Source organism: Vombatus ursinus, unplaced genomic scaffold, assembly GCF_900497805.2.
Source record: "Vombatus ursinus unplaced genomic scaffold, bare-nosed wombat genome assembly UNPS02000749.1, whole genome shotgun sequence".
Classification (NCBI taxonomy): domain Eukaryota; kingdom Metazoa; phylum Chordata; class Mammalia; order Diprotodontia; family Vombatidae; genus Vombatus; species Vombatus ursinus.
Window position 1 is genome coordinate 4264678 of NW_020940527.1, and position 15948 is coordinate 4280625.

Sequence of the window (15948 nt, forward strand, 5' to 3'; positions counted from 1 at the left end):
TCCTGAAAAAGTGTTGTTGGTTAACCGGAAAGAGGGAAAGTCCATAATAACTATTTTAATCAATGCTTATAATATACTTTATTATTGTAATAAATAGTATCCTACTTTCTATCAATTATTGCCTATTATGTGCAAAAAAAAAATCCCCTTTGCCTTAGTTTCTAGGAAAAGGTATCAAAGATGGGGAATTTAATAGCACATAACAAGCAGTTTCTAATACTTTTCCTATTTGTTAGTGAAACACCCAAAACGGCTAACACTAACTGTGAAGTAATTCTCGGGCACAATAAAATTGTCCGAAACACTGACATTTTCTTTTTGAAATTTTACAACAAACATACAGTATGTTCTTCCATATAGATTTAGGTGGCAAAAGCACAAATGCAATGTCAGGAAAATTAAACTTTCAGATGACAGAAATCTGACCTGTCAAATCACTGCAGCGGCTTACTATCAAAGGGATAAGATATTTTTTTTTTTTTTTTACAAAGGATGAGACTCCACTCCATGGCACCCACTGAGTTGAACATCCACAGGATCTGAAAATCTAATTTGTGAAATCTAAGCCAGGTGAGACTAGACCACAGCTTCCAAATAAAACCCAACACAGAGATAGGAGCAGCGGCCCATGCATGGAATTTATTGTGTGCTACTGTTTATAAAATATTCAAATAGTCCTGCACATGCATAATATTTCCAACTGAGACAGGAGACCATACAGGGTGCACTTTCTGGCAAACAAAACAGGAGATGGCTCCGCTGCCTGGAGTTCTGAGCTGTGTTCCAGGGCATGAGGTCACCAAAGTAAAGGGAGATACCAGCTAGAGCGGCAATCTAGACAGACCAATAATTGTGAAAAACTAGCACATGGTTCCATTTATTTTTAACCAAGCAGTCCTGTAACTATCAAAATAAAAACTTCAACATGCAGTTTTGACTTTATGCTTCCACAAATGTCTGAATGGTTGAACTGAACCATAGCTTCTATGCAGCATTTGTATAAACAAAAACACTTCCAGGACATTTTCCATTTCCTTTATAAGAATTCATAAAAATTATAGAAAGCCAACAGCCCTGCTGGCTACTGAAGTAATTTGAATACTCACAATAAACTAAAAGTCCCCATAACATCTAGGCAACCTATACATGTCGTACCTGTACATCATAGGCCTATATATTAAATATTTGCAAAATGAAAACATGCATACACAAAATACAATGTCAAGTTTTACAGACATGATCTGAAGTAAAATTCACTTTGACAACGTACAAGCTTTTTTAAAGATACCTTAAATGAGCAATTCTGTAACTTTATGCACTTTTGAAATTTAGAAGTTTTCTTCTTAAATCCCAAGGGTACAAATCTCAAAAGATTTGGAAAAAAGATTCTATTTGAGTTTTTGGATCTGTGATCAAGTAACAAAATTCTGCCTTGAGAGAGATTTTGCATTCATAATCAAAAACTAACCTATAATACAGAACTAGTGAAGACTGTAGACCTGAGGTCAGCACTTTGAACATTTGCCAACTGGGTTTTTTGGTATTTTCCCCATGATTCAAACATACAACTTTGTAACCTCAGAATTGTATTTTAAGACCATTCTAATATAACCTTTAAAGACATTTTATGAAACCAAAATCCACAAATAAATAGCATTTATGATTGTGTCTGAAGTCTTGATTGGAAAAAAATCTAGTTCTATGAAGGGGAGGGAGGAATTCTCATTTGTAAACTTAAATGTGTGAATCACAAGCACAAATGGAGGTCAAGATGCTCTCCACAGAAAACAGCCCCCAGACCCCTTGCTTTCTACTCCCCACCTTGGCTCGGCTGCCAGCAATGCAACCTCATCAATAGCATAGCACGTCCCAGGGCCCTCAAGCCTCCTTCTGGGGAGGGAATTGGGGTCTCAAAAGCACAATGGTTTCTCCAAAGGGACCAGTGACATTTACAGTCAGCTTAGCTGATCCCTCCGGCTCCTTGGGTGTCCTGTCCATCTGGGGCCCGAGATGCGAGAGTCCCCGGGAAGCCGTGGGTCACTGGGCACTGTGGTTGCCAGTCCCGTGGTTCTCTGTGGCATGTGCGGTGTTCAGAGAATTGAAACCATCTTGCTGCACAGCGTCTTTCCGGGGTGGCATTCTCTCATTGATCCTATCCAAACCTTTTGCTTCTTCAAAACTGCAGATTCTATGTGGTGGAGAGAATCCTCGTATTGCTTAACAAAATGCAAATTTGATAAGTCAGTAATAGGAAAAAAAAAGTCTAACTTCAAAAAATAATAATAAATGATTTTTTCTTAAAGATAAAAAGTTAGCCAAAGGAGCAATCATGGCTACAAGCAGCACAAAAAACTTCTAAGTTGAATTTTCCCCCTAAAATGTTAAACGACAAACATGATATAAATTATTTGAAAATAAATAGTAGAGCATTATGGATGGAAAGTGTTAGCATAGGCTTAAAAATGAAAATAAGAAAAAAACAAAACCCAATCCCATCAAAAACCAACCAATGGTATCAAGTTGACCTCAGTCTGACCTCTTTGCATCAGGCTCATTCTAGCTCAGACCCTGAGATATCTTCACTGAATGATAAACTAAGGAAGCGGTAAAGATAGGGCATTGAGAAACCACAAGGTTTCTCCTCAGCTGCCTCAGAAATCTGCACCAGAAACATGAGGGGAAGAAAGAGTCAAGTGGAACAAGTTAAAATTCACTAGATTAGAATACCGAGGAGGCCTGGGCACTACCACCCTCTTACCACCTACGTGAAATGAACAAGGTGGCAAAATACCTCCATGAGTTTGGAGCAGAGTACGGCTGATGCCCAAAGGTGTTTAGTCTCATGCTACAGGAGAAGACTTCTCACTGTAACATCCATTCACCAAGTATCATTCAGAAACCATCGACTGAGATCTCTGGCAATCCTTCTCCAACTGCTATGGCTTTTCACTCACTTCATCAAGAAAGGTGCATTTCGCAATCAAACATGCACGAGAAAGATTCCCACACTGTGGGTATAAACAAGCTGTTTCATACGTGCAATCCCTGGGGCTCAGAATCTGTGCACCATGTATCAAACATACGGCTGGGGCAGCAACATAGTCAGCAATGTGCACTATCAGAGGTCAACACATGAAATACATAAACAGGAATCATATAAGCAGACTACAGCCCAAACTGTGGTGGGAAAAACATGACAATTCTTGTACATTTGGGTGCATTATGGAAAATGGCAGAAAAGAAAACAAAAAACAAAACAAAACAAAACAAAAAACAAACCCACACTCAAGTCTAAAGTCACTCCACTCAAAGAAATAAAAATAGAGCAAAAACATGCAAAACATGAAGTGAATCACTATTTGTGGGGTAAGTTTAGACATCTCCATTAAAATAAGCGACTGAAGACACTGCGAGATAAACTTTAGCATGCTGTATAGTAATAAAACAAGAATGTTAAACGCTGATTGAACTTTGCATTAGAAAAATATAAAAAAACTTCCCATGTCCTATCACTATGAACCAAAGTCTTCAGGGGGAAAAAAGGAATGTTATGGGTAAATATGATGAGTCAGTGAGTCTGATTCATCTTGAACTGTGCAAGCTGAGAGTGAGACCCCCCCCACAGGACATTTCTGATGCCCACCCACACACCACAGATCTTTGCCCAGCGCAAGGACTCTGATCGTACCTTTTTCAGCCTCAATTGCCTCAACTGTGGCTGTACAGAAGTGAGCAGAGGCATGCAAAATGAACGAGAGAGATGAGAAGGGTCATATCGTACAGCAGAAAAGGCAATGATCAACTTAAAATATCACAGTATCCCAGGCTACACCATTCATAGTTTAACCAAAAAAACTGTGCCTTTACCAAAGGGAGAGCTCCACCCCAACCCCCCAGTTCCTGACACAGCACAATTACACACAGCACTACGACAACAATGATCAGGGCACAGAAGAGACGGATTCATTCCTTTACACAGACAGCTCAGCACCTGCCCCAGCGCACTCCAATGTTAAGTGTACATTTAGGATCCAGTACTCCAATGATTCAAGAATTTTACAGCATATCTATTATGTTCTATCCGTCACAGTCTCAGGGAAATTCTCTAAAGAGAGATGCTAAAATAGGATTTAATAGCAAATCAAAATTAATGTTTCCTGGTTCATTTCTTTCATACATACATGAAACTCTGCTCTTCACTGACTAGTTCTCTCAGCATTTAAATTCAAAGGGGGCAGGTGGGGTGGGTAATAATGGTATAAATTACAAAATCTAAGGAGGCTATGGTTTTAGGATTTAGAACTGAAAAATTAATAAGCATCCATGGGTATAAATAGGAATGGTTCCTTTTCTTTATTACAAAGGCGTTCTCTATTATAATGCCAAAGTTACAAAGACCTAGAGACTAACACTTGAGGCTAAGTTCCCACTGGTCTCCTATAACCTAGGCTGTTTAGCAAGTACTCTGTTGCTCTAACAAGAATGAAAAGGCAAGGTATGCTGAAAATGCCCCTGTAATCTGTCCCAACAATGAGCTATACGTAGCATATGTGTACAGGTATATATACACGTTCCTGGATGAGAGGCAAAATCAGAACAGTAAGTTGCTCTGGCTCATTCAGAAAACTCACGTGTGTTTGTTGTGTCTTACTGTCAAGGATACTTCCAGTCATTTTTGTCCTCGAACCCTATCAATAAAATGCTCTCCAATATGGAGAGGTTTATCTATCATTGTCACTGCTGAGGAGCATTCCCCTGATTGCCCTTCATCTTTTATCAGAGAGCACCTGGCTGTGCAGACATGACAGATTACCACTACAGCTACTTCTACAGTAAGGCCAATGAGTATTCTTGAGGGGACAATTTAACTGTAAATATCTTATAAGAATGATGGTAAATTTAACTTAAAGCAGTTACAAGGGCAAGAGAACCAAGGAATCTGAAAGAATTCAATGAGACTGGGAAAAGAGAAAAAAGAAGTTGCTGGTTTGTAAAATGTTAAAATAATCTGATGCCCAAAAACAAATTTGATGAACACTGAACAAAGGAGTAGTTAATTTTCCTTAATCGATAAAATATATTACTAACCAAAGCAGACATACACGTAATATCCACTGTATACTTCACAGCTTAAAAATATAGTGCTGCACAATTAGAAAATGCCCCTGCAATATGCCCAAACAAGAAGCCATTAGGTAAAGCAGCCACCTCTATCAGTTCACCACTGGCATGCTCACTCATCAAAATAAAGGTAAATATCATTACAATTTAAAGAAATCTACTAAGAAAAAGTGAATTTTTACAACAATTCTGGTTATGATTTTTTTTTTTGAAAAAGCTAAATCTCTGGAGAACAGAAGTGGTTTAAAGTGAATCAGTTCGTTGTTTACTGAAACATGGCAATTTATTTTTATTACAATAATTAAAGTAGTACTTTGGGGACCAGCTTCTATCATATTATAGTCAATAGTAAGAAATTCATTAATAAAGTTGACAAAATATCTTAAAATGTGACAATGTATACCTCCTTAAACCTTACAGACTTAAAAAAATGGTTTATGTTAAACTACTTCTCAGGGTCAGTCTTTTGAGGCCTGTGATGCTTCTAAATACTTTCTGGACAATTCCATGGAGACCATATTTAAACCTGCACACCATAACAAACAGATTGCTTAGAATAGAGAGATAATTTGAAGCATAAAAAACAAACTCAGAAGAATATCACTTGATAACTGCTAAACTCTTCCAAAGGCAGTTTGTTTCCTCTGACAATTCTCAGTTACCAAGGACATACTGACGAGAGGCCTAACAGATTCAAGTACACCAGTGCCTGAATTGTGTGTCTCAAGTGGCACAAAGAATGACCAGGAAGAATGTGACATTATTAAAGTATTTATGGCCACAGATTCAAGACAGATATCCTGGTGAAGGCAGCATCTTACTGTGGAGTTCATCAACTTTATTATTAGCACTGCTTCATTTCCTTGACTAAAACGCAAAAAAAAGTATGAACCTTATCATATTTCAATAAAGCCATATATTGTGTGCAAAGGATTTTTAATAATATAGTGTTATGGTCACAGAAATTAAGTAGTCCAAAATAGTAAGATAATCTAAAAATCTTTTATATGTGGCTCAGAGAAGTAATTTTATATTTGTATTTGCATATGAGAAAACTGTGTGTTCCAGGAAATCACTTCAACATAACACTGAAGCCACAATGTCAAGATAACACCTCAGAGGAACTTGGCTTGTTCCACTTGTACTCATGGCTCAATTTTTCCATCTAATCCAATCCATGCTGAGATTAAACAGCCCATTAGGAAGAGGGATTCCTTGCTGTTTTCTCTCAAACTTTTCCTACAATGAGGGAAATGTTTTCAAAAGACTTCCCTAGGCTACTGGGACACATGTAAATTCAGAATAAACAGAGCTGCCAAAAAAGTATGTAAATAAGTAGAACAGGATGGACAATTGCAAATACATCTGAATGCAAGATGTCCTGAGGAGAAATTAGAAAAATTGATTAGCTATCTAAGAGTAACTGACCAGTAGTAGGGATCAAACTAAGCAGCTTAACCTCCTCTCTGTTCATTTTTATTATTCTGAGCTCTTGGATGGAATAATATTATAAAAAATTCAAGGTATCAAACTATCACTTCTATTTAAGCTTTTCTAGGGGATGGGAAAAAGGGGGTAGTTTTGGTGACTCTTCATCTCCTGATTCATTTGTTTAATAACACATTTAACAAAACCATTCAAGTCAATTTTCTCCTCTTATAACTAATTACATTGCAGCCAGAGAAAACTGAAGGGCACAGCCTGGAAGAGAATTACAGCAGAATTCCTAAAAATCACTGAAAGGAGAGAGAGAAAGAGAGAGAGAAAGTGAGAGAGAAAGAGAGAGAGAGAAAGAGAGATCGATCTCATTCAATATGAAAATTTAAATTGGAATTGTGGAAATATTTTTTTCAAAACAGCTTTGATGGATTCCTCATACACATCACTGGTTGTTGTAGACAAAACAATCACATACAAAATAGGACATGTACAAGTTACAAGTAAAAAATTATTTGTCCAAATAACAAATGTCTCTCTGAAACGCTATCACTTAAATTTCATGGTGAATAAAATGGAATTGTGAAAATTCAATCAAATTTAAATTTTAAATAAAGTTTAAAAATAAAATTTCCTTCTATATCACTCCCCTACAATCATTGTTTTATTACACATACAAAAAAGGAGCTGTTTTTATTAAAAATAATTAACAAATCAGAGGTGCTGCGTTGCTTAGCAGAACAATGACCCTTAGAGGGTTATTGTCAGTGGGGGCTGCAAAAGAAGTAAAATCAGCTCCTGTCCACGTCACCTTTTTTTCCCACTGTTCAACTACAGGACTGAAACCTGAATTTTGGTCACTGAACATATTCGGCAACATTCACATTCACTCTCTCCCTATTTTATCTGTGACAGGTTTTCTAAAAAAAAGTGTTTACACAAACTCAAAAAAATTAACTTTTTGTTACAAAATATTCAATGAGCCAGATTACAGGAATGCTTTATGTAGAATTCTTTTTATTTTCATGCAAAAATATAGGCACACTTAATAAACACCCTTTCAATTTTGACTTACAGGATTTAAGTTCAACCCCTTTATTCTCCACTTATAACAATGACTTAATATCTACTCAATTACATAATTGTTCAGAATGCACAGAGTGCAGCAGCAAATGCAGCCAACCTCAAAACAAGGTGCTACAAAGTTGCTTCTACATCAAGAGACAGACAAGTGTCTGATAGAGTAGTTTAATTTAACATACTTATACAGACATACAGCTATACCTAGAGAAAGACAGACAGATTTAAGAAAGCAGCTACATCTGCAGAGGAAGGAAACAGCATGTTACAGAGACGATCAATTATACATAGAACATTTGACAAACACCACAGAAAACAAACTTTGGCATCATTTACCAGAGTACAAAACCTTGCACAAATCTGTCGGCAAATGAAGTGCATAGTAATGTTCTGGGGCCCAGAGCAGACAGTTAACACTAAAATTAAGTATCTGAAATTTCCCAATGGAAAATAAGCACAATCTAATACAATTACATAAATGAAAAGCAAACAACAAAAAACTGGGAATCACATTATCTCCATTTTTGCATTCTGAATGTTTCTGATTCACATGCTTAAAAGTGGGGGCTTTTTATAGCAAGGGCTGATGTTTTAATAATGCATTTGAATAAATAAATAATCAATTACATTTGACTTCTCAGACATAATGAATGACATGAGCTGGCCCCACATCCTCTACTGACAATCTGAGGGACTGCCCACTCTTTTTCTATGAAATAAATAACTAGACTCTCAGGTGTCTGCTCTGATCAAAAACTGCCTAACATATGGCACCCTGCCCATGTCAGCTGCTGAGACAGGAACTGAAAAGCAGAAGAAACTCCCTGCATGCATTATATGTAGTGCTAGCCCAAGAGTGAGGGGCGCCCCAGTCCATCTGAGGCACAGCTAGGTGCATAGCATCATTACCACTTTGCAAGGTCTGCCGTCCTCCAGCCAACACTCCACTAGGCAACATCCCTGTGGGAGTCAGGCCCTTGAGTGTCAGCACACTTTCACTCTCCTCCCTGGAGAAAAAAAAAAGATAACAAATGTCAAAACTGTTCACTAAAAATGTCTGTTAGAATGGTCTGTAAGAGGGGCCAGAAACAGCTCCTGCTTTAATAATTACATGTCTAGCTATCGTTTGTAATAGTCATTTACAAACATTTTTTTTTGAGAACATACCCCTCAGTATATTTTACTTATGTATAAATTATATATGTACTAATGGACTAATAATTATTTTATTACTAAACTTACGTAGAAAGACACTGTAAGAGAATAAAAAGATAAAATTATATTTGATCCTAGAGCTAACAGGGACCCAATGGAGTTTCCTGCATGAGGAAACAACATAGTTAGGCCAACACTTTAGGAAAATCCCTATGGCAGCTCTGCCTCAGAGAATGGACTAGAAAAACGAGAAAATGAAGGCAGAGAGCACTATTCAGAGGGTACTGCTAGAGTCCAGTCAAGAAGGGGCCAGAACCAGTCCTGGCTATGTCAACAAAAAAGGGAACAGATGTGACGCAGAAAAGACAACAGGTGGTAAATTACTGGATACTTTAGTAGAGAGATAATGAAGAATTGGAGATGATAGCAGGGCTATCCCCAAAATGACCCTGAAGATGACAACGTGACTGGAGGGATGTGAGTGTCAAGTCTGGAAGAAGGGTGGGTCTTCAGGGAAAGATAATGTGGTAAGACCTACAATGTGTAGACTGCAACAAATCCTGCTCTACCCCAAACAAACACCCTCTTGCCAGAGGTTACCTGCTTCAACTACCAGATGATATGAGGATGGCACTGGGGGGTGTCCTGGGGAGCAGGAAGAGAATGTTCCCAAGGATACCTTCTCAACTGCTGGTGAGGGTACCCACGAAGCTGTCACGTAACAAATGCCCTAAGGGGCTAACTAATCTCTTGGTGCAAAAGAGGGGGAGGAAGTTGGGAGGGGAGGGGTGGAATAGAGTTGAAGGCAGCTAGATGGGGCACTATAAAAGCACTGAATCCATAGTAAAGAAAACCTGAATTCAAATCCAATCTCAGACACTTTTTAGCTCAATTACCCGGGACTACTCCCTTTACCACTGCTTATTTCAGTTTCCTCATCTGAAAAATGGAAATGATAATAGCACCCAGGCTGGTCAAAAGGATATAATGAGATATTTGTAAATTGTTTTGCAAACCTTCAAATGCAATGTAAATGCTAGCTATTATTATTATTATTATTATGACTGGAGGACAAATTCAGGTGTGGTTTTGTTAGAAACCCACCCCACAACTGGCTAGCACAGGAGTGTAGAATGAAACTTTTCTTACCCTTAGTAAATGACCATACACTCCTTGGGGTCAGGACACAGTTTTTCAGGGAGTCCCACACCATTCTGAAGACCACTCAATCAAAACACTACAATCCTTAACGCCTCAAGTAAAATTCTCTTCAGTAGATGAATTGTTGGGTAGGGTGTGTACATAGCTAAATAGGGTAGGTTAATTAGCTAGCCCATTAGGTCGATAGTTAGGCAAAGTTTGCTGACATTTGATGCCTCCAATTCCAGTCGATTATAGAGAAGGAATTTTCAGGAGAAATGGGCAAGTATATAAATATGACCTGAGAATAACTTAAGAGAAAGACTTCCTTTACCATATTTCTCTATGTTTCCACAGTGATTGTTACATCACAAGATGATTAGGAAACCCTAATCAGAGGGGACCAAAAGGAATGCAAAAGCAAAGTCAGATGTTAAAGGGGTGCAGGAGATATTACCACTAATTCAGTGATCCCATAATATCCTTGCCATGGCAAGAGCAAGTAAAGAGCATAATGTGAGTGAGTTCCTATTGCTTCCATTCCCACAGCCTCTCTAGAATACTAGGGCTTATAAAGGACCCAACCCAAGTTTCAACTCACAGAATTTTCTCCCATATATACCAAGTAGATCAAAATTTTCTTTGGTCCCTATCAAGTGGCAACAATTTTAGTGCCTGTATTAAGAATAACATATAGTGAAATCAGAGTTATCAAGCTTTGCCGCAAAGTAGCCTGTCCTACTTTGCAGAAGTGGAGGTCTATGGGTGTGGAATATTGCGTATGTCAGACTTTATCCATATATTGTTTAGTTTCACTAAACTGTTTTTCCTTCTTTTTCATTCTTTGTTATAAAGAATGAATCTGTAAAAGGAGAATGGAGGAGAGATATAATGGAAAATGTAGGTGATATTAAAATAAAAGATCAGTAAAAACTTATCCTTAAAAAAATATGCATAGTAACTAGCACTGTCATCTAACCATCTCCCTGATCAACATAAACTGCTGATGCTTACTAGTTCTGAGTAGCTCTCAGGGGACAAACGTATCATTAACTTTCATAAATAATAAACAGTATGAAGTCAAAAGAAAAAAAAATGGAAGAGGTACTGAAATCTCTATTCTCTAATATTAAGATATGCTTCGTCTGGGTCTTCCTCATAGTATACTCACTGTGATTCTCCCTGTGCTTTAACAATGAGTTAGGTTAAGAATGGAAAGTCAGCTTCCCAAAGCTGGCAAGCAGGAGGGAAGTTGTGAGACAAGAGACACATTATGAACAGCAAAACTGGAAAGTGTCCCACATCCTGATGAAAGACAGTAACTGACACATGAGGCACCTTCACAGAATTCACTAGGATGCCACGGATGAATGCTTTTCACTTTCAGAGCCTCACAGCTCACTTCAAAAACACGATCACATAAAGACACTGCTTTCTTGACAGAAGAATATTACCACATTGTTTCTAGATGGCAAGTGAGACACAACTGGTGTCCTGGAGTGGAGTAAAATGATTGATGCAAATAAATAATTAACAAAGTGTACCATTACCTGAGAACAGAGAAGACTCTTGCCATCTTGCCAATTGCTCGAATTTTGTTTCGGATTATTTCTTTCCGTGCTGCCGCTGATCCTACTTTCAATGGAATAAAAAAAAAAAAGGGGGGGGCTCAAGTTTGGAGTGTCTTCATGCACACCATACTATTTGCCTGTTTCACACACATCTGCATCTGTACCAAGGCCCCAGAGAAAACTTGGTGATCTTATATTGGAAAGATTCTCTCTCAACACTTGGCTCAATACCAATATAATGCTAAAGTTCTGATTAACAATAAAAAACTTAATCCACAAACTTGCTTGCACACTACTGAGTGATTAGTGAAAAAAGCCAATTAATAATTATTCACAAATGGGAAAGAAAATCCATCCCAATCCAAAGCATTTTGTCAAATTAGTGGCAAAGAAAGAATCAGCAATTATTCTGCAGAATTTACTGCTTCTTCCTCATAGAAGCCTATAACACACAAGCTGGAATTATTAAAGGCTCCCCATCACACCATGACAGCATTGAACCTTTTATTTATGTTGGTCTAAATAACCATGCTATAAAAGTCATTCCAAAGAAGGGTCCTAACTGATTAGAGTATCTATATCAACCCAAGAGACTGGACTATCCCTCTGAGGTCTTGGAAAAAAGTGCAAACTTCTACATCTCTAAGTATTATGTGAAGGAAAGTACAAGAAAGACTGCAGTCAATGACATTTTGCTTCATCTCCCAAAAGCCAAGTGAGCTTCCTATTTCACTGTAGTCAAAAGAGATTATAAAGACTCCTTAGCTCCTTAGTTGGAAGAACCTCAAAAGTCATGCATTTCTATCCCAGCCTATGCTATAATTGGCCTAGATCCAACAAAAGGAGGGAAGTGGGCCTTTCCTCTACTAGACTGTAAGCTCCTCAAGGGCAGGAATCCTGTCTTACCTAAACTCTACACATCCACCAGCATCAAGCACAATGCTCTGCACACAGTAGGTATTTAATAAATGTTTGGTCATGCATGGTAACCACAGGCACTCTGGCCTCAGGAGTATAGCTCCTGAAAGCTGTGCTTCACCTTTAGTGGGGGGCGGGAAAAGAAAAAGAAAGAAAGAAAGAATGGCTTGGAAAGGTTTAAGAGGTAAAGCCAGTCAAGCTCTGTGGGCTTTGAGAATTCTGAGCGACCTAGTCTTCCGCACTAGAATGCTTTGCTGTAAAACTGAGCAGCCTACAAACACGTGTAAATTAAGATGACAACTAGACAAATGGAAACCGTTTCAAAGTAACTGAAAAAGAAATTCAATTTCCAAGATGAAAACAAGAGACACAGTCTGTAGAGTACAGGTTCTACAACACAATTCTACAATGTTTATGAGGCTCCAGAGACCATATCATTATTAACATTGAACGTGCTTCTTTTGCAACTATAACACAGGTTTTCCCCAAAACAAACAAAAAAACTCCACAAGTCTGATAACTAGAACTATATAAAATCAAGGCTAATGGGTATTTTATAGATATTAAAAAATCACTAATAATATTAGAATCACAGAATGTTAAAGGTAAAAGTAACCTTAGAGATCCCAGATTTTACAGACAAGGAAATAGAGGCAGAGATTTTGTTTTGTCCAAGGTTACACTGTAAATCACTTTCTTTTCTACTGAACAGATAGTTCATGAGAAAAATATAGAGAAAATAATTTTATAGTTAGACTTTGAGGAAGCTATAAACAAGGTGAAATCATAAACCTTATTGTGCATTTTGGTAAAGTCAAATAGAATGTAAACTGTAGCTAATTTTAATTTTAAAAATAACTGAAATAAAAACACTATACTTAACATCAGGATTTTGGAACAATCTATGAACACATCATGCACAATATTAAAGTAAATATCCACAGTAAAATTATTTTAAGGAACAAGACAGTCGACTGAACACACCCTTATCATGCAGGCAGAAATACAAAGTATTACAAATAGGTAAAAGAATGAAATCTAAAGACGAGAGGAATGAAAAAGGGAGAAATATTTCCATGCACAGAAAGACAGACATCTTGGAATATGACTTCCAAAACCAAAAAAATATTAATTGAGGTAAATTTAAACTAAATTTGCAGTGCCCAATGAGAATCATTCTAGGTAAGCATAACTCTCTAATGTATTAACTTAAAGGGATGAAACAACTGATGAAGTCATATTTCAAAACAATGTAACTCTGTCTGGTCTGTACCTTTTTTATTGCCATATATGAGTCGTTCTTCAGATGGAGAGTCCAGAAAAAAGGAAGTGAATGATGGAGAAAAAGATGGTTGAGACAAATAAAAAGATAGATATTTAACTTGGCAGTGGTACTGAAGAATGAATGTGGGAAGAAAGGGAAGAAAATGAAAGCCCTTACATCTGAAAAAGGTAGTACTGTAGAAACTAGTGAATAAAAGGGAGATGCCACTGGGAAAATTCTTAAGTAAAGAAGATAATTTTAAGGAGATAGGTTCAGAATATGACTCATAATAGTATCTGATGAAAATAGAAATAACTAACGGACAGGAGAAACACGTGGAAACACATAAGACTTCTAAAGACTGTGCCACAAACAATCGCACATGTCTATTCTGACTTGCCTAAGAAACTGTGTCACCCAATGGAAGTGTGTTTTAAAAGGTAATGACACAAATGGGATATGAGCTCATGTGGTTCTGGAAGATCACCAACACTTGCAAGAGGGAATCCTAGTTCCATGTTGTGTGCAGAGAAGGTGCTTTTATTGGACCATACCTTAGCAGTAAACCTTCCTTATTTTTAATAAAAGAAAAACAGAAAAGTATACCATATGAACATCTAAGGTACAACACTTCTTGAATCAGAATTATACTAATTCTATATAGACTAACAAACAACAGTGTGTGTGCTTTCTGCTCTCAATATAATTGGGAAGCTTTTGGAAGTGTCCTATTGCAAAACAGCATCAGACATGCAAAAAAAAAAATACTAAAGAATGGAAAAAGAGAATATCAGCACTTCCTATACCCTATACCCTAATTCATATTTTCATAATTATATAGAATTCTCAGCTGGAAAGGACCTTGTAGATTGTTAAGCTAAATACCCTCATTTTACAGATGAGGAAATAAAGTTAAGTGACTTTCCTACTGTTCAAGAAAACATAAGCAGCAAACCAGGATTTGAGTCAAGTTTCTCTGATTGCCCATCCAATGCTCTTTTCACGACACTACGATGTCTCCATAAAATAACAAAGTTTTAGACTAGTAAAACTACACCTCCAAAATCCCATGTTACATTTTTTGCTTACTGTACTTTAGAAAATGGTCCAAATACCAAGAGGGTATATACCTTTCTCTTTTTGTGATAAAAATGGCACATCTTAAAAAGATGTTAAATGTATCAACTTCGCCTGATATATGTATGTAGGCTGCATGTCTTTTTTGAAAAGACAATATACTAAGGGAATCATCATTGCAAAATACAACACCCCCCCAAATAGAATGAAAACAAACAATTTCTGTGATAAAGGACCTCATTTAACAACTTTACACATTCCTCTTGTATAACTCATCAAAATACTAAATTTGTAGTAGGGCTTTAGGAACTCCTTTCTTTCCTGAAGTTAGAGACTTGCCTTCCCCTGGCTTCTTCTCATTGCTTTCATCAATGTTACTACCCCCTTATTGCTACTTAATTTCTTCCCTCTCTTGTTTTTCAACCTTGCTCCAGCGCTAGGTAGACTTGCATTTAAGTTTATGGTGATACAGGATGAGTCAGTGGTTGTGAGAGGGAACAACAAATATCTCATCCTATTGGCACGCTTTACTTTACCTCAAATCCTAAACTACCATGGAAGGGCGAAAGAGAGCAAGAAGGGAATTAGGAAGGAAGAGAAAAGGAAGAAATTGGGCACTGGGAAAGAGAAGGAAATATGGAAAAAAACTTGGACCGAACAAGTAATCATTATTCCCCTCTAGCATTCTCTCATAGCCCCCAAGAGCCTCCCTGATCTTTACTCTGTTCCTAGAATCCCAGGCCACTTTTCCCCTCAATATTTACATCAGCCCTACCCCAAAACCCTGTAACTTAGAGTTAGGTTTATTCACTTCTATTGCTTGGCAGGCAGAGACAGCCATCTGACTCCTGCTGAAGAGTCACTTCTGGCATCCAAAGTTAGTGCTCTGAATGTATTTTCCCATAAAACATTGTTATAATTACACTTTAAAAAGTCATTATAACCAAGTTGTATTTTTCCCTGGAATGTAAGAATGGCAATGATAGAATAAAAAAATTCAATATCATTCATATCAATAGGAAAAATACAATAAAATTTAAAAGATGCCATGGAGACATTTTAGCAGATTTTATAATTTACTCATGATTAAAAGTCTAAAAAAAAAATCAGGTAGAGGTAGTTCCTTTCTTAATATGGTATATACCATATCCAAAATTAAGTGCTGAAATTATACTCAAATGTAGA

At 37.2% G+C, this 15948-nt stretch overlaps 1 protein-coding gene across 2 annotated transcripts in view; it reads right to left on the reverse strand.

Moving 5' to 3' along the window:
* Positions 1-613: 613 nt before the first annotated feature.
* PPP3CB (protein phosphatase 3 catalytic subunit beta) overlaps positions 614-15948 on the reverse strand; it is a 47343-nt gene continuing 32008 nt past the window's right edge. Inside the window, exons 11-14 of one of the 2 annotated variants that reach the window (XM_027858574.1) lie at positions 11484-11565; positions 8548-8645; positions 3689-3718; positions 614-2216 (exon numbers count right to left, since the gene is read on the reverse strand). In XM_027858574.1, coding sequence (XP_027714375.1) covers positions 2038-2216; positions 3689-3718; positions 8548-8645; positions 11484-11565 — 389 coding nt within the window. In that variant the 3' untranslated portion in view covers positions 614-2037. The remainder of the gene's footprint in view (positions 2217-3688; positions 3719-8547; positions 8646-11483; positions 11566-15948) is intronic. The other variant, XM_027858582.1, reaches the window with a different exon arrangement.